The 25474-nt window shown below is 57.5% G+C and overlaps 1 protein-coding gene across 9 annotated transcripts; it reads left to right on the top strand.

Annotated features, from left to right (window-relative positions):
• The first annotated feature begins 701 nt into the window (after window positions 1-701).
• On the top strand, window positions 702-25474 carry WIZ (WIZ zinc finger). Of its 9 annotated transcripts, XM_045852989.1 has the most exons (13): window positions 702-836; window positions 2125-2388; window positions 7265-7337; window positions 8963-11091; window positions 12112-12435; window positions 16334-16504; window positions 17672-18175; window positions 19204-19599; window positions 20194-20745; window positions 21745-22272; window positions 22469-22888; window positions 23186-23381; window positions 24397-25474. In XM_045852989.1, exons 2-13 carry the CDS (start codon window positions 2184-2186, stop codon window positions 24554-24556), a joined length of 5658 nt encoding a protein of 1885 aa, XP_045708945.1. In that variant the 5' UTR covers window positions 702-836; window positions 2125-2183; the 3' UTR covers window positions 24557-25474. The 9 variants fall into 9 exon arrangements, with proteins under 9 accessions (XP_045708945.1, XP_045708936.1, XP_045708940.1 ...); XM_045852980.1 differs by lacking the exon at window positions 16334-16504; XM_045852982.1 differs by lacking the exon at window positions 16334-16504 and having other exon boundaries at window positions 706-808.

The raw sequence follows: 25474 nt of genomic DNA, 5'->3' as shown, positions 1-25474 counted from the left end.
GATGGGTAGATGTATGGTGGACAATTCAGTTGTGTAGATGAATGGAAGGAGAGCTGCATGGTAAGACATGTGGATGAGTGGTGGCTGGGAGAAGGCACCAGGCCTATTATGTGTGTGTAATAGGAGGCTGAAATTCTAGGGGGAGAAGGGGTGCTTAGCAGTGGGAACCTAGGGTAGGCTCTAGGGCCATGGAGATTCTGAAGTCCAGTGTGAATAATGAGGAAGGAGGGAGTGAGCTTGTGGTTGGAAGGTAGCTGACTGGGGACTGAAGGCTAAGGAATGACTGGGTGGTCAATGATCTAAGTGACCCATTGGGGAAGTTCTCTGCCCCTTTCCCACTCTTCTGGTGCTATTAGCGAGCTGCATTGGAAGAACCAGTGAAGTGATGAGGAGCCATGGGGTTGGGGGGCGGGGCAGGAGGACAAGAGTGTTGTCATGATAATAGAGCCTCTCCCTGGACTCCCAGTCTGCGGGACCCTTTAAGGGTGACCCTCCTGGCCACTCCCAACATGGCGCGCCCGCGCTGACCGCTCCCCGTTCAGGGGCGCCGCTGAGGGGGGCGGAGGGGGCGGGGGGGCGTTGCTGCCCAGACCTCCCCATCATGGCGGCGCGGCGGGGCTGTCGCGCTTAGGTCACGGCGGCGCGCCGGGGGGGGGCGGGGCGGCGGGGGGGGGAGCAATTTAAAGGGACAATGTCCCCCGAGCGTTGGAGGCAGCGGCGGCTGCGGAGGCCGCGGCACCGGTACCGGTAGTGGCAGTGGCGGTAGCAACAGCGACTGCCGCATCAAAGAGGGGAGCTCCGAGCCCCGGTACCTGGCCAGCTGCGCCGCCTCCCTGGTGAGGCCCGGTCTGGCCTGGGGAGCCCGCGGGCGGGGCGGAGCCGACGCGGGGGAGGGGGAGGCCCGGCCGGGCCGGGCCAGGCGGGACCCCCCGGGGCGGGGGGCGGGGGCGGGGCCTTCAGGGGCGGGGCCTGGGCGGGGGCGGGGCCGCACAGGTGGGGGGAGGAGCGGGGGTCCTGGGGCAGGTGTCCCCCCCACCTCCGCGCGTCCCGCGGGGTCTCCCGCCCCGAGATGCACGGGCGGAGGGCGCAGCTCCTGGACCTTGGTCCCCCGAGGGGTGCGCTGGCGCGGCGCCACTCCCACCCCTGCGACTCCCGGGGGGCGTCCAGACAGGATCCCCCTTCCTCACGCTGCCAAAGTGCTCCGAAGTTGCGATTCCACCGGTTCCCCGCCGGCATTGCCCACCGGGTGGGTACCCGCAGGTGCTTCCTTCAGGCCTGGGCTGGGACCCCCGCCACGACTGCCAATCTTCGGAAGGGCCCCCTGGGAGCCCCCGGGCCCCCAGGGCAGCGCCCGCAGCCAGGCCTGGAACCCCGGCCCCGCCCCGGTTGCCAGGGCTCGGCCTCCCCACCATCTCCCCAGGGAGGGCGCCTCATTCCTGCCCTTCACTTTCCGCCGTTACCTTGAAGGTATTTATAGGTGTAGAGGACAGCCCCCACCCTCACAGCCTCCTCAGGGTCCTCATTTCTGGACCAGGAGCCCCATCCATCCCTATTGCCTACAGACTAGAGAGATATTGGGAGGGGCGAATGGAGGAATCCAGGCTGGGTGTACATGGGGGGTAATATTGGGGGAAGGCGAAGAGGTTAATCTGGGGTCACTTGAAGCTGTTGTGAGGGTGAAGGTGTTAATGCTGGAGAACCCTAAGATTGTGGGGGGAAGGCTAGAGTGTGGGAAAGTGCAGGGGTAATGATGGGAGGGACTTTAGACAGGGTCTAAGATCAGAGTATTGAAGTGGCCGGCATGCATGCCACAGCGGGGGCATAGGGTATACATGTGCATGGAAGTGAGGGCACTCAGCAAGAAGTGATAAGATTAATGCTGGAAGAAAACAGGTGGCTGAGTGTGCATGTGTAAGAATGGGTAAACTGAGGCAGCACAGGATCTATGTAAAGAGTGTTCTCTGTACACCTGTATAGGACCCTAGCACCATTTATTCAGCTCACCTGGCCAGGAGGTAAACTGAGGCACTGGCCTGCAAGGGTGAGGACTGGGGCTCAAGGAAGGAGAAACTGAGGCAGAGTCCCTTTCCTACCTCTCCTAAGCACCTGTCTCTCTGCCTCCAGACCTACAATGCCTCACTGAGCCAGCCCAGCAGCTCAGTGGAGCTAAGCAGAAAGCATCCATGGATGGACCCCTGGCAGGCGGCCTGGCTGCCCCAGATCGTCCTCGGGGCCCTGAGAGACTGCCAGGCCCGGCACCAAGGGAGGACATCGAAGGTGGAGCTGAGGCTGCTGAGGGGGATGGTGGCATCTTCCGATCCACCCATTACCTGCCTGTCACCAAGGAGGGCCCTCGAGACTTTTTGGATGGCAGAGGTGGCATTTCTGGTAAGAGAGTGGGCCCTGTGGCCCTGGGGGAGCATCCAGCCCCATTCCCAAGGCTCAGACAGGGCCAATTCACTCAGCCCATCAGGCGCTAGGTTGGGATTCAGATTCTGCTTGAGTTCAGAGCCTTCTTTTTTCACTCTGCTTAGTTTTCCATTTTATAGTAGTTAAAACAGAGGCCCCACAAGCAAATGACCTGACCAAGGCCCCACAGTGGGTAGCAAGGAGCTGAGACTTGAACTCAGATCTGCCTCTCTCCCTCCTCTGAGCACACTAATTGGGTTCAGGTGCCCAGCTTTGAACTTCAAGCTCCCTGCCCCAAGTCTACTTGTTCCCCAGGGTTACCCACTTGTTCCCCAGCAGTCTATCCTCACTCTCTCTTGCTGCACTATCTTGGTGAGTCCTCCCCATGAGCCCTGTGCCAGAACAACGTGTGCCCTCTAGTGGCTGGGGAGAAACTGAGTTGTCAGGGATGCCAGCCACCCCTTTGTGCCTCAGTTTACCCAGCAGGAGATTTCACACTGTCCCTACCTGAATATTTGTTACTCATTAAATTCTCAGCACCTACTAAATGCCAGTTTTTGTTCTAGGCTGAGAATACAGCCATAAAAACAAGAGGCACAAGTCCCTGCCCTCAGGGTCTTAACATTCTAGTAAGGGAGATAAACAGCAAGCCACCAAATAAAGTAGGACAAGTAGTGACAGATGCTGTGAAAGTATTCAATAAAACACCAGGCCTGTGCCTGGGGGACCTGGGAAAGCCTTTCTGAAGGGATGGAATTTGAATGGAGTGTGGAATGAATGGTGGGAAGGGAAAGCTGGGTGGAGAAGATGGCCGGTGCAAAGGCCCTGTGGTGAGGAGGAGTCTGATATGGCTGGAGAGTGGTGAGGGCAGTGCAGGCTGATGCACCAGACACATCTCCCTTCATCACCTTGGCCTTAAGGCCTTGGTTTCTAGGAATCTGCAAGCACCCCGTTGGGGGGTGGGGGGATCCTCCATGCCAAGCCCTTACATGATCATCTCATGTGATTCTCAAAAGAACCCTGTGGGGTAACCTTGGTTATTATTATCCCATGTTAAAGATGGGGAAACAGACCCTGAGGGTTTAAGTTGTCCAAGGTCTTAAAGCTAGTCAGTAACCTGGCTTGACAGCCCTCCCTCATCCTTAATCACCACACTCCATCAAGGCATTCTTGACCTGCGCACGTTCACCCTAGCAATGCTCATGATGCTCAGATATTTACAGAGCACTCTCTCAGCTGGGCACTGGGGCACAGCTGGTGACCAACCACTCACACCATCCCCTCCCTCATGGACCCTGCCACCTGGGATCAGGACGACAGACCAACCACCAGTCACTGGGGCTGCAATGGGGGAAGCCCATTTGGGCCCAGCTTGGAAGGCATCCAGGATTCAAGGATGAGGAACAGTGAGTTAGGCAGCAGGCTCCATACATGCGATGGCATGGAGGTGACTGGTGGCACCTGAAGGTATTGTGCAAGAGGATGGCAGAGGGAGACCTGTGGATACTGGAGCTCAGGGGCCTTAGCAAGCCCCTCTTCCAAACCCTTAGTAACCAAGGCTGAGAGAGACAGGACCCTGTCCCAGGTCACACTGCTCCCACAACTTCCCTGCAGAGCAGGCCCAGGACCTTGACTGGGAGCCCCAGGGAGCAGGCTCTAGGTTCCAGGGCCTGGTTCTGAGGAGTTGGGTGCTTCTCTAACTGGCAAAAACCCCAGGTAGGCAGGTAGGTGGATAAGTGTCTCCTCAGTAGCACCCAGCAAATCAACCAGGGTCCAGTGCATGTGCCTGGGGAAGAGGGGAATGTGGCTGCTGAGTGGGGGGGGGAGGGGGGCAGGCCCACCCTTCGTGGTGTCCCTGAGTGAATGGGGCATAGGGTGGGGATGGCTTGAAGTGGGGTCTCAGCCTGGCGGTTGGAAAAGGGCCTGGGCTTCAGGCATGGCATTCCCCCTACCCCTGCCGCCCTCTCGGCCTGCTCCACCCCCCTTCCCTGGCATGGGCACCTGCCCTAGGAGTCTTGTGATGTCTATAAATAGGAATAGTTTCTTGTGCTGCTGCTCCACCCTGAAGCCTGGGCCCTCCATCAGCCCCACCCAGCCCTCGGGATCCCCCAAGGGCACCCCTGAAATGGCTATCTTTTCCACCTGGACATGGATGTGTCCACTGCCTCTTCTGTCCTCTAGTAAGGCTGTTGGCCCCCACAACTTCCCTGCAGCCACCCTCCAGTGTTTGCCCTCTCTGGTTGGCCTCCCAGGAGCAGCCAAGGTTTGGGGGGCTAAGATGGTCCACGCAGATTGATAAAAAGTTTGGTGTGTACTGGCTTTGGGACCAAGGGGTCGGGGGATGAACAACACATCTGCCCTGGTGGAGCCCCAGGCCAGAGAGGAAACTGGAGCATGGAGTGAGCAGGGGCGAGAGACTCTGGGGCTAGCCCCCAGCTTCCAACCTGGGACATCTGGGGACCCCCCTGACCCCGTGGGCACTCCTACCTCTTTCTTTCCCCTCTTCTGCTGCCTCTGTAGATGGAACATTTATTGTCTTCTCTGTGGCACCAGTTACCTGCCATATGAGACTGGGTCTGTGGCTATCCCCACTATACAGAGGAGGAAACTGAGGCTTAGAATTGGAAAGGCATGCCCTTCCTGTCGCTGCTGGTTCTTGAACTAGAATCTGTCTGACTCCAAAGTCTAGTTTTTTGACCACTCAGCCATGCCGCCTGGCTTGGGGTTCAAGCTGCTCACAGACACCTTTCTTGTATTTCCTCATTTCCAAACCTCTTGGGGATCCCAGAAAGCAGGAGTCCATGAGGGCCTTTTGGCATGGCCACTGCTGAGGCCTGTGTCCTGGGCACCTCATCTGACCCATAGGGACTTCTGAATCCCTGCCGGCTGGGTGAGCTCCTGGCCCCCAGGTGTTTTAGATATGGGGCTCTGCTTGGCCTGCTTCCTTCAAAGTCACTGCCACTAAAAATAGGAGCCTCACTGGAGCTGCTCAAAGAGGCCAGGGGGCCCCCTGGCTCATTGCATTCTTAGACAATGGCAGTCACAGAATCATCAGATCTGGGATGCCCGGAATCTTAGCAGCTTGAGGTCCCTGAATCTCAGTAGCAGGACACTGGACCCTGAAACTTGGAGCTGTGCTGGGGCCTGTTGCCAGTGAACTGGTTGCCCTGTTCTGAGAAGCTCACACCTCTGCTGCTGGGGTCTTATTCCCTTGGCTGGTGTAGGCCTGGCTTTCCACCCTCTCCAACACTCCACCCGCCCCATCGTCCTACGCTGACACTGCCCCTTGCATCCACACATACCCCTGGCCCGGCTCTGCTCCCTATCTGCCTACTCCAGGGGTTCTCAAATGAGGGGCAGTTCTGCCCCCAGGGGACATTGTAGATCTGGAGACATTTTTTATTGTCATAACTGCAAGGGGGAGGCAGGGATTACTGGCATCTAGTGGGTAGAAACGAGGGACACTGTTCAACATCCTACCATGCATAGGGCAACCCCACTAAAGAATAGTTAGCCCCAAATGTGAATAGCACCAAGAGTGACGAACTGCTCTGGACAATGAATTTCTACACTTCCCTCGGCATCCTTACCTTCCTGAGGCCAGACACCAGTCACAGCCCTGCCATGCAGAAAGCCCCTCGGGCAGTAATCAGGACTCTCTGACCTTTCTGTCTGTTCCCGCCCAGACTTGTTATTCTTTGACTCCTGACAGTCAGCTCTCACTGTCCTGGGAAAATTTGACAGTGGGGGGTTGGGGGGAAAAAAATGAGCCCCAACTCTAGACCTGTTTCTGGCCCTTCTTCAAATTGATACTAATCCAGCAATTGCATCTGTTGGGCTCTGGACAGGGTACAAGTTCCCCAGTGTGTTAACCTTGGCCCAGGCTGTTGGCAGGAGCCCCGATTGGTGCACTCGCCTTGTCAGGCAGGGGCGGCGGGCAGAGGAGGCACAGGCCAGGATCCCTGTGGTCCCTCTAGGCATTGGCTCCACAGGCGGATAATGGAGAGTTGGCTCTATCTGTGTGAGGGGTCCCAGGAGGAGATTCTAGGATATAGGCTTGGAAGGTATCTAGAAGGCAAGGATGGAACCTCCCCGGCTCAGGCCAGAGGGCTCCTCACTCATCTGACCAGTGTTGTTTGAGCACCTGTTGTGTGCCAGATGCTGGGTGCTACAGTGAATGAGGATGAAAAGTTCCCCCTGCCTTCAAGTGGTGCTTACATACAAGCAGGGGACACAGGCATGCAGTCATCCAGAGAAGGAGCTAGGCAGGTCAGAGAGTGCTAAGAAAGAAATGAAATAGGTGATGAGAGAGAAAAATCATAGGAGCTCACTTTAGCAGGTGGCTAGGGGAGTGCTCTTTGGGGCAGAGGGGATAGCTGATGCAAAGACCCTAAGGCCAGAAAGAGTTAGGTGGGCTTGAGGCTTCAGCAGCAGTTGGGGGTGGAGTGAGAGAGGGGTGAAAAGAGGGAGGTAAGGCTAGAGAGACCTGCAGAGGTCTGACCTCACAGGCCCTCATGGGGCCTCATAGATGGTGCTTGTGTCTGGCTTTTATTGTAGGTATGAGGAGCCAGATGAGTTTTTACCAGTGAGTGACTTTAAAAAATCACCCTGGCTGCCTATCAGGAACAAAAGTTGATTGAAGGCAGTAAGCCCCTGGTGTCCCCCAGGAGAGCTAAGGGGCTTCTCCAAGGAAACCCCTTTCAAGGCTCAGGAATGTAGAGGCCAAAGGCCTCTCAGGGGAGAGGGTTGGGGAGCCAGGCCCTCACAAGGCTCCTAGTAGAGCTCCCAGAGCTGGGGTACAAAGGGCCCCAGCCAGGGGACACCAGCCCCTCAGGGTCTCCCCTCTCTGTTGCAGACGGGCAGCCCCATCCCGGCCTCAGCGAAGCCCTCCCCCGTGCCACCTCCGCCACCCATCGGATCAGCAGCTGGTGAGTGCCACGCTGGCCCTGACCTCAGGGAGGGCAGGGGGGCAAGCAGGATGTACCCAAGCTTGAGGAAAGCCCATGGAGTGAGAAGGGGACCAGAGGGATTCAGGAGGCCAGGCAGGAAGAGGTGGCTCCCAGCAGGCAAGCCCCTGGGCGTGTGCAGGGGGTGGGGGGAGGACTGGGATGAACACAGACGGTCAACTCTCATTATCCCTGCCAGGAGCAGAGCCAGAGGGGTAGGAACCTGGAGGTTGGATCCTTGGAGTCCTGTCTCTGCCAGGTGATCCTTAGAATGTTGCCAGGCCTCTCTGAGACTCAGTTTCCTCATCTGTAAAGTCCCTAAGACACATCTCATGAGCTTATCTTGAGGATCCAAGGGATGTTGAATGGAAACAGGAATCAATAGCAAAGCTGACGGCAGTGACCCTTTAGTAAAAGGCATGGTGGGTGCCAATACGTGATAATAGTCATACCAGGATTAATAATAGCTCTCTGTTATTGAGCACTTACTGTGTGCTGGGCTCTTGGCACAGGTTTACCCCACTGAATTTTTTCCACAGCCCTGGGGGAGTGGTCTTGTTAGTATCTCATGTCACTGATGGGGCTTAGAGAGGTGGCTCTGTGATTTCTGGCTGGCCTCTTGGTGTGGTTGACAACCCCTTGAGGAGGCGGGATCTTGGAAATGAAGGGAGATGCATCTGGAGCAGTCATACTAAGGGCCCACATTAGTCATGGGCTGACCAGAAGCCAGGCTTTGGGCCAAGTGAAGCATTTCCTCAGGCTGAGTTGTGCCATTTTCACCCTGCACTTCATGTGGTCAAGGTCCCCGTTGAAGGGCTGTGGTTGGGATCATTAAATAACCACCCTTCACATCTTAAGTTTTCTTCAATTGTGGACATGAGAGAGCTCCTTAGATGTTGCATAAGGGCATAGGAGCTCCTGGTTCTTGGGCCTTGTTCCATTTTTAGGATTGGAAAACGGAGGCTTAGTGAGATGGCCTTCACTCACCTTCCTCTTCCCCCAAAGGAGGTCAGGGTCACTGGGGCCAAAGGCTTAGTGGGAACTTTGCACCTCTCTTGACTGCTCTTCCAAGAGGAGACACATGGAGGGAGGGGGTGGTGGTGCCATTGGCAAGGGGAGCTATGTCCCTAGAGCTGTTTATGCCACAGAGTTTCAGCAAATTTGCTGGAAAAGTGAAACTAAATAAACTAAATCACCCCAGTTTGGGAGGACTAGTACAAAAGCAGCCTGGAGCATGGGTTAAAGCCTTGGGGCTTCCCCGGGGACAGATGAGAGTTGACTGTGCTAGGAGACTTGGAGACATACGTTATGACCCCAGTGTGGTCTCCACACACTCCCCTACAACGCAACAGGGCTAGGCTATATGCACAGGTACATCCTCGGACCTGAATCTAGCTTTTGGCCTAATAGCTCTAGAAGGGCCCACATGTACTTCCCCCACCTCCCCATCCTCACACCCATATTCCCAGCCATTCTGAGGTTGCCCTTGGGCTGGGTCTCTGGGGCCTATCTCAAATTGCCTGGGAGGACCACTTTCCCCCACTCATGGCTAACTGAGGGAAACTGAGGCCCATGGCTAACCTATCCCCATTGGCACTTCCTTGCAGCTGCTGGGATGGAGGCAGCCTGGACTTCCGGCCGGGCTCCCCACCACCCCATCTCCTGGGCCACTTCCCTGGCCTCCCTGATGGCCCAGGGCCCTGGGAGCACCCCGTGGTCCAGGAAGCCGGGGAGGGCATCCCATCTGAGCAGAGGTTCGAGGATTCAGTCATTGTAAGAACCATGAAGCCCCGTGCTGAGCTTGAGGGCTCTAGAAGGTTCTTGTGCCACCAGGGTGAACCAAAGCTCTTGGAGAAGCCCCACCAGGGCCACCCAAGGTTCAACTGGCTCCAAGACGCAGATGAGCAGTCCCCACCCCAGGATGCAGGGCTGCCCTTGGACCTGCCACCTCCACCACCACCTCTCACCTCCTTCAGGACAGTGCTGGTGCCCGTAGAAGACACCACAAAGACCTTGGATGTGGCGGTGGTGGGCACCAGAGAGCACTTGACGGATCTGGAGGGTCTGGCCCAGCCAAGTGTGGAGTGGTGCCTGCCTAGGTCAGCCACAGAAGTGGCCACTCAGACCTGGATGGTGAACTCTGAGGCCTCTGTGGAGCGACTGCAGCCACTGCTGCCCTCAGTCCGGACCAGTCCCTACATGTGTGAGCTGATGCAGGAGGTAGCTGAGGGGGTGGCCAGCCTGGATGAGGATGAGGACGAGGACCCAGCTGTGTTCCCGTGTGTGGAGTGCAGCATCTACTTCAAGCAGAAGGAGCACCTTTTGGAGCACATGAACCAGCACCGCCGAGCCCCAGGCCAGGAGCCCCCAGCTAACTTGGCCCCAATGACCTGCAGTGAATGTGGCTGGGCCTTTGCTGACCCCCGTGCTCTGGAGCAGCACCGGCAACAGCACCAGGCCTCCAGGGAGAAGATCCTTGAAGAGATTCAGAAACTAAAGCGGATTCCGAGCGATGAGGGCCGGGAGGCACGGCTACAGTGCCCCAAGTGCGTCTTTGGCACCAGTTCCTCCAAAGCTTTTGTGCAGCATGCCAAGCTGCACGTGCGTGAGTCTCCAGGCCAGAGTGCCAAGGAGCCCTTTGGGGGCAGCAGTCCAGGCCTTGACGCTACTGCCCTCAACTATCAGCCCTATGGAGCCTCTTCAAGCTTTAATGCTTGTGTTTACTGTGGCTTCCCAGCATCCAGCGAGAGCCTTCTCAGGGAGCATGTGAGGCTTGTACATGCCCGTCCCCACTGGGAGGAGGATGGCGAGGCTTTCGAGGAGGACCCAGCTAGCCAGCCTGGCACCAGCCAAGGTTCATACTCCTGCTTCCCTGAAGCTGCTGAGGACTACTTTGGCAATGCTGAGCCTGTTTTGGCCTCCACATGGCAGGAGAACCCTACTGGATACGACCCCAGCCTGGCCTTTGGCCCAGGCTGCCAGCAACTGAGTGCAAGGGATTTCCTGTTGTCAAAGCCACTGCCACACAGCATGGTCCAGAGGCCTCTGGGAAGGCCAGCCTTTCCCTCACCATTAGCATCTACCCCCTACTCCTTACAGCCCAGTAATAGCAAAAACACTGTCTATCTGCAGAGGCTCCCAGCCCAACTGGGGGACCAGAGGCACCCCTGGAGTGAAGAGGAGGAGGAGGACGTACAGCTGGCCTCAGAAATAGACTTTTTCCCTGAAAATGGGGTCTTTCCACCCCTAGCCATTCCTGGCCTCATCCCAGAGCCAGCACTGGAGCTGAAGCGGACTTTCCGAGAAGTCCTGCAGGCAGCCAAGGCCTCACCAGCACAGCAGCAACAGCTCCTTGGGATGGTACCAGTTGTGCTGGTGGCTAAGTTGAGGTCCCAGGTCCTGGCTGCAGCAGCCAGGGCCCCCCCAAGGCTGCACCCCGAGGAGCTGGGGCTAGGGGGCAACCACCCCCTGGACTTTTTGCTCCTGGATGCCCCACTGGGTGGCCCGCTGGGGCTGGATGCGATCCTGGATGGGGACCCTGCAGTGGCGCTGAAGCATGAGGAGCGGAAGTGCCCCTACTGCCCCGATCGCTTCCACAATGGCATCGGCCTGGCCAACCATGTGCGGGGCCACCTAAACCGTGTGGGCGTCAGCTACAATGTGAGGCATTTCATCTCCGCTGAGGAGGTGAAAGCCATCGAGCGCAGGTTCTCCTTCCAGAAGAAGAAGAAAAAAGGTAGGGGGGCTTCGCTCCAGCACTCACCTCCCTCCGAGGCCCCCAAGACACACAGCTGGGCAGCTGAGTCTGAACCAACCCTCACTCTAAATCCTCCCATAGTGCCAAGCTGGGTGAAGTTGGGGCCTCCCCTCTGGGAAGACCTGGGAGCCACAGCAAAGGCAGTCACCTCGGTGGAGGTGTGGGGATACCCCCATGCCATGGCCCTTCCAGCAGCTGGAGGAAGGAGTATAGGCAGAGGAGTCGGCCCCAGGCAGGAGATTTCATTGGTTTCTTCATTCAACAAATATTTACTGAGCGAGGTCCCCTCTGTTCTGGGCTTTGGGGCCACAGCAGTGAATGAAACAGCAGTCCCTGCTCTCCTGGATTTCGCAGCCCAGTCACAGCAGTGGTGGGACCCTGGCTGGCTTCAGAACCTCCGGGGCTGCCTGTGAGGTATGCAGAGTTCCAGGCACCAAGGTTCTGATTCCACGGGTCTTTCTCCAACACCAATGCCCTGGGTAGTTCTGATGCTGGCAGACATGGAGACCACTTTAGGAGATGTTGGTATGGTGTTTGAGAGTGTGTGTGTGCACATGCGCTGGGGGTGAAGGACATGGGTAGATAGCACAAAACCAGGCAGTTATGTGATGGTGAGTGACCAGGGCTGTGATGGGGGAAGAAGCTCTGGGAACATGAGCTCTAGACACGAGAAGGTCTTAATCGATCACTCACCCAAATGATTGCAAATCTACTACTGGAGAAGTGTTTGAAGGTGGGATCCCTGATGCTTCAAACTGTTGAGTTGGGGGAACCTAAGAGGTCAGGAGAGAATGTTTCTTGGAGTTGGGGAGAGACTTAGGAGCTGACACATCAAGCAGGAGCATGATGGGCAAAGGAAAGGGAGGCACCCAAGTGAGGAACAGCACCAAGTATATGATCCTCAGAGGGTGAGCAGTCCTGGGAGAGGGAAGGGCTAGGGCTGGAGAGTCACCCACCCCTTTCCCTTTCAGGCAGTCCATGTCCACTCTCTCTCCACAGTGGCTAACTTCGACCCTGGCACCTTCAGCCTGATGCGCTGTGACTTCTGTGGGGCTGGCTTCGACACGAGGGCTGGCCTCTCCAGCCACGCTCGGGCCCACCTGCGTGACTTTGGCATCACTAACTGGGAGCTTACCGTCTCACCCATCAACATCCTACAGGAGCTTCTGGCCACCTCAGCCACCGAGAGGCCTCCTAGCCCCCTTGGCCGTGAGCCTGGGGGGATGCCTGGTGGCTATCTGACCTCCCGCAGGCCTCGATTACCTCTCACAGTGCCCTTCCCGCCCACTTGGGCTGAGGACCCAGGGCCAGCCTACGGAGATGGTAAGGGGAGAGAGGGTGGGCAGGTGTGGAGCCCTGACCCTTCCCAGGAGCCCAGAGGGATGAAGAGATGGGTGGGGGCAGCCACTCCCCTTTCCTGAAAATGTTTCAAGTTACTCTACAAAGTATGTTGACAACTGTTCTCATAACCACCCTGCCACTTACCGGTCATTAATTTACTCAGCTGGCCCAGGGCTCCTCCTAGATCCAGTTCCACCCTGCCTTGCCTGACAGTTATTTTAACACCCTTACTGGGCTCTTACTAGGAGCCACTTGCTGTTCTAAGTACTTTACAAACATGAATTCATGTACATGCTTCTAACAACCCGATAAGGGTGGTATGATGAGCTCCATTTTACAGATGGGGAAACTGAGGCACAGAGAGCTGAATTAACTTGCCCAAGGTCACACAGCCAGACGTGGTAGAGCTGGGATTTGAAACTCCAGGCAGGTCAAGCTCCTGATCCTTGCTCTTAATGACAACTTCTATCTAGGGCAGTGCCATTTGGTAGAACTTTCTGAGATGATGGAAATGTGTTGTCCTACAAAGTTACCACAGACCACATGGGGCTATTGAACACTTGAAATGTGCAGGTTAGTCTGATCCTGTTGGACAGTGTGGTTTTAGAATCTACACTCTAGATTTTCAATGGTGCCTAATTTATCCAGCAGCAGCGATAATTCAGTGCTTGCTGTATACTAAGGTTTAACCTCATGTATACCACAAAGCAATTTCTTGGGGCTAAGGATTGTTCTGTTCCTGTTTTATGGTTAAGGAAACTGGGTTATGTGCTTTGCCATGGCCACAAACCAGTAGGGCTAGACTTCTGAACGTCATGCTCAGTGGTCTCTCTAGTGAGAGGGCTGGCGAAATGCAGAAGTAGTATTCTGGAGAAGGGACCTGAGGCTTGGCACCATGAAGGGACCCAGCCTTGGAAAGCCTGGCATTATGGAAGCCTTTATTGAACCCTGAGGCAGAGAACTTGGCAGTGAGGAGTAGGTGGGTTTGGAGGAATGGAGAAGGTACCTGAATGGCGTAGGGTGAGGGGGTTGTCTAGGGGCTGAGGCTTCCTTGTTTCTCCTGTCTGGAGCTTCCTAGGTCCTACCTCAATCTGTACTCTGGTTCCATCTGCAAGACCCGTTAGCAGTGTAGGGCACTTGAGGGGCTGCGAAAGGGAGGGGAGGGCTATCAAAGCCCCCTTTCCTCCTTGGACCAAGAGGTGACTGAGGCACAGAGAGAGGATAATGGCAGGTCAGGGTCACATTTTGGGGGAGTGACAGAGGGGGGACATGACCTCAGGCTTCTTGCCTTTGCTGGAGACTGCCCCCTGAACATTCAGCTTACACACCTGGCTAGGTTTGTGGTGTCTCAGGGGTGGCTTCAAGGCACAGCTGGCAGTTTGTAGGCGGTAGGCCTGCGGCTGAATGTTAGTCTCACACCCCTTACACACCCAGCAGCCAGGGTGAGCTCTGGCTAAGCAGTTTCCACCAGAAGACCAGTGTGCCAGCTTCCCAGTTAGTGATGAGGGAGCCTGCCAACCATAAGATTGTGAGGAAGCAACCCAACACTGCCCTGGCCTTGTCCCTGTGAGGGGTAGCCATGATCAGTCTTTCAGTGGGTGGTGGGGGCGGGGGCGGTGGGCGTTTAAGGAATGCTTAAGATCCTGACAGCCTTGCCTTGAGGAAGGATGCTGAAGATTGGGCTAGGTTTGGGCACTGGCCCTGCGAAGCTGTCCTTAAAAGCTTCTCCCACTCCTCCCGAAGTGGGCCTTAGGGGGCGGATGCTAAATTGGAGGCGGGGCAACAGTCAGATTCTGGCCCCACCCAGCTGTCAAGGAACAGCTGGGGGCAATCGGTTTGGTTTTAGAGAGACGAGGGTTTTGCTTAAAATGTGGTTTCGGCCGTGTGAGGAGTTTTGTAGGGACAGTGCGGTCAGAATGTTGGGGGGATCCTCATGGTTGGGAATCAGGGATCTTGCAGAATCCCCGACTCAGATGAGAGACTTCAGGGAAGGGAAGGGAGCAGGGTCCCAAAGCAGGTCCTAGCTCCGTTCGTCGGGTTCTGGGACCCTGGAGGCTGTTAAGACGGATGCGTGTGACCGGAGGATTCCTATCCTAGCCTTGGGGGCTATATATACTGGGGAGGCCGTTGGAGGGCCCTGGAACCCAGCTCGCGTGCATCCGCCAGCGGCGGGACTAGCAAGGCCGGGACTAGCGTTTCGCTCTCTGCGCTCGGCGTTCGACTGGCCGTCCTGGGTGCGCACCAAGGGGCGGGGCGGAGCGGGTTCAGCGGCGGCTCTCGGCGCTCCTCTGCTCCCGCCTGGGGCGGCCGCCCCGCGTGCGCCGGAGCCAAGATGGCCGCCTCCACCGCCCAGTGCCGAGTGACAAAAGCGGAGAGCAAGGCGGCGGCGGGGCCGCGCGCGGGGGGCGTCCGGGAGCGCGCGCCCACGGGGGCTCTGCCGCCCGGTCCCCCGAGCCCGGGCCCCGCGGCCCTCCCCGAGCCGCTGCTGCCGCCGACCCCACCCCCGCCGCCGCCGCCGCCACTGCCGCGGGACGGGCCCAAGGCCGAGTCGGAGCCGGGGCCCGGGCCTGTGCCCGCGCCGGGTAAGAGCCCGAGCCGGGGAGGGATAGGGGAGGGCGAAGTCGACGTCCCATCTGCCCTGTTGCCCCCAACGCCCACCGTCTGGTCTCCGGAACTGCCCCTCCCCCCAGGCCCTCCAGTCGCGCGGGTCTTGGGCCTCTTGTCGCAGCTCTCAGGCCCCCAGCCTTCAAAAACACTAAACCGCCACCCCATGGGACCCTCGCCCGGTCTGACAGAGTCCTGGGATCGTCCCTCGCCAGAGTTCTGATCCGTACCGCGTGGAAATCAACTCCAAGTCACTTTAGCCCTGACACAGCCCCTGTTCCATCTGACAGACACACCACTTCACTTCACCCGGAGACTTTGACAAAGTTCTCGGTGTCCCGGCCCCACTGGTCCCCTCTGCCTGCCTTCTGCTTGCTTTCGTAGGACTCAGCTGAGCAGGCGACCCGCCAACTCCCCACCATAGCACTGATTGCTTCCAAGGCCCTATCTGACACACTGGTCCTTCCTTCTCAGAGCCCTGTCCATGCTCTAAGCACTAAACCTGGGGCTCAACAGGCCTCTCAGGCCCTTTTCTCTAAAAATTAGACCATGAAAAAATGCTCCTTTGACTCCCTGTCCTCATGCACATCTAATTCAGGGAGGCTTACTGACCTGATGGATGATGCTTCACAAACTTATACTTAAGTTCTGTGGTTTCCATCCAGTCTCCAGTCATCTCTTAGTTCTCACCTTACTCTACCTGGGACTCAGCTTGGGATAGATAGGCCAGACCAAGGTCCTCCTGTTGTCTTTGCAGCTCCAGCCCCAGGTGTCTCGCCTGTTTGGAGATTCCCCACAAGCTCCTTGGAGCCTGCTTCCTGTCCTTGGCTCCCCATCTCTGCATTGTCTCTTTGCCTCTGACCCTGGTCTTTTCTTACCCAATTCCCATTTTGACCATCCCCCATCTGCCCCTAAGACTAACAGATGCCCCCCTTCACAAGTTCTGCCAAGAGAAAGATGTTCTCTGAGATCTTACACCATAGAATTCTTGGCTCAGATAAGCACTGCGTTACTGACCTGTCTGTGTTCAGAGGTGGGTGGAAGCTGCTCCCAGTCTCTGTTGTCAGTGGGCATCCTTGACATCCTTGCATTGTACTGGCTCTGGAGGTTATGGATGGAGCCTCAACTTTCATGGGGTGAGCTGCCCCCAAGAGTGAGAACAGGCACCAAGGATGAGGAGGAGGGCTCCCCCACCATCATGTCCCTGCTCTTAGTCCTTATGGGGGTAGATAGCCCATGCCTTGTCTAGGCTGAGCCTGTCTTCCCAACCTCACAGGCCTGGGTTCTGAGGAAAACACCATGGTGGCCATGGACTTGGGCTCCCCCCCGCTCTCCAAGAAGAGCCTGCCTGTTCCCGGGCCCCTGGAACAGGTAGCCAATCGGCTGAGCAGCAAAGTGGCTGCAGAGGTTCCTCATGGCAGCAAGCAAGAGCTGCCAGACCTCAAGGGTGAGTGGCCCAGGTGGCAGGGCGGGGTTGCTGGTCAGGCTGGTCACACTCACAGGGAACTCTTGGGCCTGGGGATTAATGTGGGGCCCCAGGTTGGCCACAGTTTTCTTCTCTTTGCCACCCTGAGACAGCAAGGAGACACCGGCAGTCTTCTTATTCTTCTTTTTTAAAGATTTTATTTATTTTTAGAAAGAGGGGAAGGGAAGGGGAAAGAGAGGGAGAGAAACATCAATGTGTGGTTGCCTCTCTTGTATCCCCCACAGGGGACCTGGACTGAAACCCAGGCATGTACCCTGACTGGGAATTGAACCGGCAACCCTTTGGTTCACAGCGCATTCTCAATCCACTGAGCTACACCAGCCAGGGCCAGCTGTCTTCTTTTTTGAGCTGCTTCTGCCCTGGGTATTCATGGCCTTGGGCTTCACCTTTACTGGGTGAATGAAGGGCCTCCGGAGAAGCAGTGGGTATGGGTAACAAGGACTCACACTGAGACCCAGTTCATTGGCTGACTTTGACCCTTGTTAGCTGTGTGATCTTCCTCATGACATTGCCTTGTCTGTGCATAGATTCTCAGGTCATTGAGTAGTGACAGGCACTGTGCTGGACCCCAGGGATGTGAGAGATGTAAAATAGACCTGGTCCTTGTCCTTGGGGTCATGGTGTTGGGGAGTGGGAAGGCAAAGAAGCAGAAGACAGGCAGGGATAAGGGCTCTGTAGAAGAGGGTGAAGGACACCACAGGGACCGTGGCTGGGGCATCCAACCCAGTGTTTGGGGCATGAGTTGAGTGGCAATGTAGTGACCAGGACCTAGCTCTGTGAAGGGTGTGGCTGGCAGGTCAGCGATTGTGTGAAAACCTGTTGCCAGGACACTCTGGTACATTGGAGATCTGAAAAGCATTTCACTGGCTGGATCGAGTAGGGATCTGTCTTCTGCTGTGTACCCTTGGGCACAACTCTTCCACTCTCTGAGACTCAGTTTCCTTATTTGCAAACTGGACAGGCCAATTCCCACCTCATTATGGTCATTTTAAGGATCACAAGAGCTTGACTATATAGCAAAACCCTTGCAAGGAGCCTGGGTGAGTGGGGCCCTGGGGAAAGAGAAGTGGGAGAACAGGGCCTGTGGGGCTCACAACTGGCTCTCCTGGCCTCTGTCTTGCCCTCCAGCCCAGAGCCTGACCACCTGCGAGGTCTGCGGTGCCTGCTTTGAGACACGCAAGGGCCTGTCCAGCCACGCGCGCTCCCACCTGCGGCAGCTAGGTGTGGCCGAGTCCGAGAGCAGCGGTGCCCCCATTGACCTCCTCTACGAGCTCGTGAAGCAGAAGGGCCTGCCTGACACGCCCCTCGGGCTGCCCCCAGGCCTGACTAAGAAGTCCAGCTCGCCGAAGGAGGTGGTCGCTGGGGCCCCCCGACAGAGCCTGCTCACCCTGGCCAAGCCCCTGGATGCCCCTGCTGTCAACAAGGCCATCAAGTCGCCTCCTGGCTTCTCAGCCAAGGGCCTGGCTCACCCGCCCAGCTCCCCACTCCTCAAGAAGGCGCCACTGGCCCTGGCAGGCTCCCCTACCCCCAAGAATCCTGAGGACAAGAGCCCCCAGCTGTCCCTGAGCCCCCGGCCGGCCTCCCCAAAGGCACAGTGGCCTCAGTCTGAGGACGAGGGGCCCCTAAACCTCAGTGAGTGTGGGTCCTGGGAGCCAGGGGAGGTGCCAGCACTGGGGGGGTGGGGACCTCAGGTTGGGCTATGGGACCAGGGTAGGGGCAATGGAGACTGCAGGTCCTGTGTCCTGGGTCACCTGGGTCAGAGTGTTGGTCACAGTGCTATGTTTCCTGTTGTGCTGGCCGTGCTGCATATTAAAACCTGTCTCCCACTTTGCTGTTCTTTCCCTGGAGGCTTGGTTGTGGCTGCTAAGCCCGCCAAGGTCATCCTTGCCACTTAGGGCAGCTTTTGGCCTTATCTGGGCCTAAGGGTTGGGGCAATGAAGGGAACCAGGGTTCCCTTGAGACATCTTAGGCCCTGCAGGTAGACAAGGGTCTACCTGACAGGAGGTCCTGTGGTTGGCCCTGTCTTCACATGCTCTTGGCCATCAGTTCTGCACAGAAGCACCTCTGACTGCCAGCACCAGTCTGCCTATGGGCCTGGCTAGACAGGGTGTGGGAAGAAACCACCTCAAACTCAGTGAGCAGGTTTAACTTGGGCAGCCCTTAGAAAGTCAGGCCTTCCTTCACATTGGTGATCCCTAGAATTTAGGGATGACCATCCCAGTTGGCACCTCAGGTTCCAATGAAGCTATTTCCACAGTCGGCTGTACTTCCAGGAGCAGGTCCCTGAGCTGCATGTTCCCTTGGCTGCACGATGCTGGGCAGCCAGACAGAGCCCTGCTTTGTACCCGCCACTTACCGCGCATAGCACCCATAGTTGGGGTCCCAGGGAAGAAAGCCTGGGAGCATCAGATTAGATCGCTGGAACCTACTGACTCTCTACCCCACATCCTTGAGCTCTCCACACCCACCGTGATGCCAAAGAACGGGACAGGTAGCAGGACATCCCCCTTCCCAGAACCTCTTAAAATCAATCCATGGCACAAGTCTCAGACCCCAGATGGCCTGAGCAGCCGAGCATCACACCAGGCCCTCCTGCCTCAGTCCCCCAGGGCCGGCCAAGGTGGCGGCCGTGAACCCCCCCCTGTGTTTTGTCTCCGCAGCTTTAGATAGTGACGGGGGCAGAGAGCTGGACTGCCAGCTGTGCGGTGCCTGGTTTGAGACCCGCAAGGGCCTGTCCAGCCACGCCCGTGCCCACCTGCGCCACCTGGGCGTCAGCGACCCGGACGCCAAGGGATCCCCCATAGACGTACTCCACGGGCTCATCAGGAGGGTCGGCGTCCAGAATCGCCTCCCACCCGGGCGCGGCGTGCTGGCCCAGCTGGGGCGGCCTCCTGCCTCCACAGCCCTCTCCTTGCTCCCCCCCCCACCGCCGGCCAAGAAGGCCAAGCTGAAGGCTGCGGGTATGGCCAGCCCCTGGGGGAAGCAGGACCTCTCGGCCGCCGCAGCCGCCGGCATTTTCTGGGCCTCTGATGTGGAGCCGTCTCCTCTCAACTTCTGTAGGTTCTCGCTTCAGCTGCCCCCTCCTCCCTGCGGGCCCTTGAGCCCCTCCCGGGGGGGGTCGCAGCCCCCTCCCTACTCCCTCTCTGCTGGGGCAGGGAGTAGACAGGGGCCCTTGGCAGTGGGACGGTTCTGCCCAGAGATCTTGTTGGCAGTCAGCTCTTAGGCCCTCCCTCTTGGCCTTTGACCTCCATGATTGTGACCTTCCCTGAGAATGAAGGCCAAGAGTGGGGTGCTGCCTGTTGGTGTGAAAGGTGTCCATGGTTTTCCCTGGTCCGGATGGCATGTGGCATTTAGACTGCCACTTCCTGTTCTCCTGTCCCAGTCATTGTTGGGACCCGCAGAGCTGTGGAATCTTGGTTCCGTCCTTCTCCGCCAGGACTGAGGGCCCATGGCCCTCTGGAGCTTCCCCTTGCTCCTGCTGGGTGTCTGGCCCCCACCCCTATCCTCAGTTCCCTGGTCTGCACCTGCCCTTCACCACCACCCCAGCCTGCGGGTGTGCTGCTGCCCACGCCCAGCTAACCAGGAGACCTGCAGGTGACAATGCTGATGGTACCCATGGTGTTAACTGCCCCTTTCTCCTCCTGCTGCAGCTTCAGGCCCAGAACCGACTCGTGACATTCGCTGCGAATTCTGCGGTGAGTTCTTCGAGAACCGAAAGGGTCTGTCCAGCCATGCGCGCTCGCACTTGCGGCAGATGGGCGTGACTGAGTGGTATGTCAACGGCTCGCCCATCGATACACTACGGGAGATCCTCAAAAGACGGACCCAGTCCCGGCCCGGCGCACCCCCTAATCCACCGGGACATAGCCCAAAAGCTCTGGCCAAGGTGGTGGGCAGTGGAGGTCCTGGTAGCTCACTGGAAGCCCGCAGCCCTGCAGACCTTCACCTCTCGCCACTGGCCAAGAAGTTGCCACTGCCACCAGGCAGCCCCCTGGGCCACTCACCAACTGCCTCTTCTCCTCCCACGGCCCGAAAGATGTTCTCAGGCCTGGCCACATCCTCCCTGACCAAGAAACTGAAGCCTGAACAAATGCGTGTGGAGATCAAGCGTGAGATGCTGCCGGGGGCCCTTCATGGGGAGCTACACCCGTCTGAGGGTCCCTGGGTGGCGCCACGGGAAGATATGGCCCCCTTGAACCTGTGTAAGTGTGACCCTGGGGCAAGGCATGGAGAACAGGTCAGGTTGGGGGTGACCTCCCCCTCCTCCTCGGGATACCCAGAGGGCCCAAGGTTGAAATGGAAGGGAGGATACACAGGTCCAGAGGACTAGGGGCTGGCTGTACAGCCCTGCTACACTGACCCTTAACTGGGCTGCGGCTTAATTCTCCTTCACACGTTCAGTGATGGCAAAAAGATTCTATTTCTTTTGTCATCTTCAATCAACTGGTTAGTGGCTATCAACCATATTCCTAAAGAGAAAGATCGCAGGGGTCAATTAGTGATATCTGCCTTGGGCAGGAGTAGAGACCCACTAGAAGCCAGTGTCAAAACTCTCTGACATTTGTAGTCACTAAGTGCTTGACATTTGGAGTCAGGTTCAAGTTAGGGTTTCAGCTGCCCCACAGTCTAACAATAAATGATCTTGGGCACGTTTCCTCTTTTGGAAGATGGAAATCAGCATGGTCCCCACTCTGGTTTTCTGAAGTATAAAATGCTTACCATGGTGCCAGGTGAAAAATAGCTCAGTGTATGCAGTCAGTAGTTGTAATGTCCTTGTCACTCACTTCCCTCTTGCACTATCAGGTTGGCTGAGCTCTTACTGCATGCCCAGCGGATGAGGATGGCCCAGCCCTAGGCTTTAGCGCTCATGTGGTTTCACGCTGCTTGGTGCCATGTGCTCTGAACTGTTCCCACTTTAGGCCATCCCAGTAACACTGGGAGGTGGAATTTCATTTCCATTTTGCGGAGGAGGAAAACCCAGGATCAAGGGAGTGCTTGCTCCTTAACACGTCACCATGTCACAGGGAATCATCTGGAAGCCCGCTAGACTTTGAGGTGACAGAACAAGCAGAAGAACTAGATGTACACAAGGGCCCCTGGAGGCAGATGAGGGAGCAGGGCAGTTAACACTAGCCTCCAGTTTGGAGGCCTCCTGCCAGTAGCCACCTCCCTATTTTCCCCTCTTCCCTGACCCCTTGCAGCATCTCGGGCAGAGCCGGTGCGTGACATCCGCTGCGAATTCTGCGGTGAGTTCTTTGAGAACCGCAAGGGCCTGTCCAGCCATGCGCGCTCCCACCTGCGACAGATGGGTGTGACTGAGTGGTCTGTCAATGGCTCGCCCATCGACACACTTCGGGAGATCCTTAAGAAGAAGTCCAAGCCGTGCCTCATCAAGAAGGAGCCCCCAGCTGGAGACCTGGCCCCTGCCTTGGCTGAGGATGGGTCCCCCACAGGGGCTCCTGGGCCCATGCAGCCTCTCCTGCCACTGGTGCCCATGGCTGGCCGGCTGGGCAAACCAGGAGCTGGGCTGGCTCAGGTACCCCGAGAGCTCAGCCTGGCACCCATCACTGGTGCCAAGCCCTCAGCCACTAGCTACCTGGGTTCAGTGGCAGCCAAGCGACCCCTGCAGGAGGACCGCCTCCTCTCTGCAGAGGTCAAGGCCAAGACCTACATCCAGACTGAACTGCCCTTCAAGGCAAAGACCCTCCATGAGAAGACCTCCCACTCCTGTAAGCAGTGGGTGGCAGGGTCTCGGGAGGGCATCTGCCGGGGCCTGCAGGGCCGGGCACTGCCTCATGCATGCCCACCCCCAGCAGGGGTCAAGGCCCCAGTGGGAGGCGGGACTGGCTCCCGACCTGGGCAGCGACTTCTGGGTACCCTTGCTCCCTTGGGACTGGGGCTCAGCAGCGCCCCCTCTGCCTGCAGCCACCGAGGCCTGCTGTGAGCTGTGTGGCCTTTACTTCGAAAATCGCAAGGCCCTGGCCAGCCATGCTCGGGCACACCTGCGGCAGTTCGGCGTGACTGAGTGGTGTGTGAATGGCTCACCCATCGAGACACTGAGCGAGTGGATCAAGCACCGGCCCCAGAAGGTGGGCGCCTACCGCAGCTACATCCAGGGTGGCCGCCCCTTCACCAAGAAGTTCCGCAGCGCGGGCCACGGCCGAGAGGGTGACAAGCGGCTGCCCCTGGGGCTGGCACCTGGGGGCCTGTCCATGGTGGGCCGCAGTGCTGGGGGTGAGCCAGGGCCGGAGGCTGGCCGGGCAGCCGACAGTGGTGAGCGGCCTTTGGCAGCCAGCCCACCAGGCACTGTGAAAGCTGAGGAGCACCAGCGGCAGAACATCAACAGTGAGTGTTGGGGTCAGAGGGTCATGAGGGCAATGGACACCAGCAGGGTCCACTCACTGCCTCCTCCCCATCGGGTTTTCTGCTGTGCATCTGTCCTGGAGTCACTTCCTCAGTTGCTCAGCCATTCACTTACCATCCACCATCCATCTGTCACCAGAGCCAGGCAGCATCCAGGCACCAGCTGTCCCATCTTATAAATCCCCACAGTAATTGCCCATTACTTGCTGAAGGCAGGAACCTCCCCAGGGGCCTTGCCCTCCAGCTTATCTCCTATCCCTCTCCCTCCTCCTACCTCAGAATTTGAGCGCCGACAAGCCCGCCCTGCAGATACCTCTGCGGCCAGGGGGGGTGAGGAGGCCAACGACCTGCAGCGGAAGCTGGAGGAGGTGCGGCAACCCCCACCCCGGGTCCGGCCAGTCCCTTCCCTGGTGCCCCGTCCCCCCCAGACGTCACTGGTTAAATTCGTCGGCAATATCTATACCCTCAAGTGCAGGTATGAGTCCCCTGGGAGAGGGAGGGGTGGAGGGAGGCTACCTGCCTGGGACTTGGCCACCCGGAGCCTCTGAGCAGGATGGGCTGCTCAGGGTTGGGAGAGGGAGCCTCAGCGATGCCCTGGGATGGGCTAGGCCCAGGCAAAGGGCTTCTTACAGACAAAGGCCCCTCAGAGCATTAGGCTGGGGCCCTGAGCTTTTTAGCCAGGGAGATCTTGACACTTAGCAGCTTAGTGACTTTGGCAAAGGACTGTCTGTTCCATGCCTCAATATTCCCACCTATACAAAGGGGTTGATAGCAGACCTACCTGATTGATTTGTTATGAAGATTAAAAGAGTTGAATGTTTATAAAGCAAACTGTGCCTAGAATACAGCTCTCAACAAGTGTCTGCCTGATTAAGAAAAAATAGGTCTTAGTTCATTTTTACCAAAGTGTAGGTGGACATCTGAGCCCAGGAAACTGGGAGTCTGGGATGTGAGAGGGCCACCTCAGGCTACGCAGGCCAAGTCAGAAGTAGGATTTACACCCACGTCTCTGCAGCCACAGAGGAGCCTGGGTTTAGGGCCTGTGTGCTCTGAAACCTCCCTTAGGCTGTGAGGGCTGGGAGCTGGTGAGTTGGGTGCATAAGTAGGGTGGGTGCTGGTTAGTGCCTGACCCTCCTTTCCCCAGCTTCATCCTTCTGTCCTGGAACCTGCCAGGGCAGGATCTGTTTCTCTGCTCTCTCCAATCAAAGTGCATGCTTACAGTCAGATGATAGAGGTGCTTGGGAAGCCAGATGGCCTATACCCAGTACCTGAGCCATCAGATTGCCCTGAGCATAGAGATGGGCACTTCAGGGGACCCACCAATACCCTGTGATGGGTAGAGGTAGCTGTCCACATGGTAACATCTGGCTTCTGGGCTCCCCTCAAATCCTGGGCTTGCTCTGTCCACACTGAGCAGCAGCAAGTTTGCTGGACACTCAAGGTGTAGCCAGGACACTGGCCACTCCTCCCTTTATCTGTCTCCCATGCAGGTTCTGTGAGGTGGAATTCCAGGGACCTCTCTCCATCCAGGAGGAGTGGGTGCGGCACTTACAGCGGCACATCCTGGAGATGAATTTCTCCAAAGTGGACCCCCAGCCCGAGGAGCCCCAGGCCCCGCCAGCACAGACAGCGGCGGCAGAGGCGCCCTAACACAAAAGCATTCCAGATCTCTCTCGTGCCACCTCTGTCTCCTCCTCCTCCTCCTTTCTTTTCTGTTCCCAAAGGAGCAAGCCAAAACCTCAAACCGGCACCCTCGGGGGCCGGGCACACTACAGCCGGGGTGCCCCTCTCCTAGTTCAAGGACTCTGGGGCCAAACCCAGGGTGTCTTCCTTCAGGCCACACCCATCCAATCCAGCCAGGGTAGTGGCCAGGTCCCTGGTGGCAGGTGATCTGGTCACAGGAGAAAGGCCAGTGCTCTCCCAATGTCTAGCAGCAGATGGGGCTCTGTTTGCCATCTGTGGCCATTCACAAAGACCCCAAAGACCCCCTGTCCTTTTGCCCCGTAAATATCCTCTCACACGCACGTATGTACGCACGCACCTCGTGAGGCCCGGGATCTGCCCCAGCCCCCCAGTTCCCGAGTCAAACGACCACATCATGCCAAGGTGCTTGCTCAGGGGAAGGCACACTCCCTCTGTGGGTCACTGGGGCCTGGGAGCCCCCACTGAGCCCACAATGCCACGGAAATCCTTCCCTCCCCATCCAGAGTGGCCTTCCCAGCTGGGAAGAGCCCAGAGCTGACAGCTGCCTCCTGCCATGTCCAGGCCCCCTAGAGCCTCTGGGGCTCTGGGCCCTGGAGGGGGTGGGGTGGGACTCTCCTCCCCCACTCCCATTCCCCTCCTTCTTTTTTTCACTGTTCCTTTCTATGTATAGCTCCCTAGACCTTTCACTTTTTTAAAAACGCGTTTTGTGTAGAGAATAAGGAACGTGGATCTTTTTATTTTGCAATCCTGGGCCAGCTAGAAACTGGGAGCTGATCGATCTTTTAACTTTTTTCAGTGGCCACATTTTGGTTATCGATGTACTTAGAAGTATGTAAATTAGATTAAATTTCTCTTCTGGAAACA

Source organism: Phyllostomus hastatus, unplaced genomic scaffold (assembly GCF_019186645.2).
Source record: "Phyllostomus hastatus isolate PE091 unplaced genomic scaffold, TTU_PhHast_1.1 phas_contig_98, whole genome shotgun sequence".
Taxonomy (NCBI): Eukaryota; Metazoa; Chordata; class Mammalia; order Chiroptera; family Phyllostomidae; genus Phyllostomus; species Phyllostomus hastatus.
The sequence above is the reverse complement of the archived record's forward strand: the minus strand, read 5'-3'. Positions and strand labels throughout refer to the sequence as shown.

Excerpts from the sequence above, each read along its gene's own strand:
- WIZ (XM_045852989.1), top strand. The coding sequence starts at position 2,184 with ATGGATGGACCCCTGGCAGGCGGCCTGGCTGCCCCAGATCGTCCTCGG. Across the intron at positions 19,600-20,193 it reads GCCGTCTCCTCTCAACTTCT|CTTCAGGCCCAGAACCGACT; the intron begins GTAGGTTCTCGC and ends CTCCTGCTGCAG. Across the intron at positions 22,889-23,185 it reads CCAGCGGCAGAACATCAACA|AATTTGAGCGCCGACAAGCC; the intron begins GTGAGTGTTGGG and ends CTCCTACCTCAG.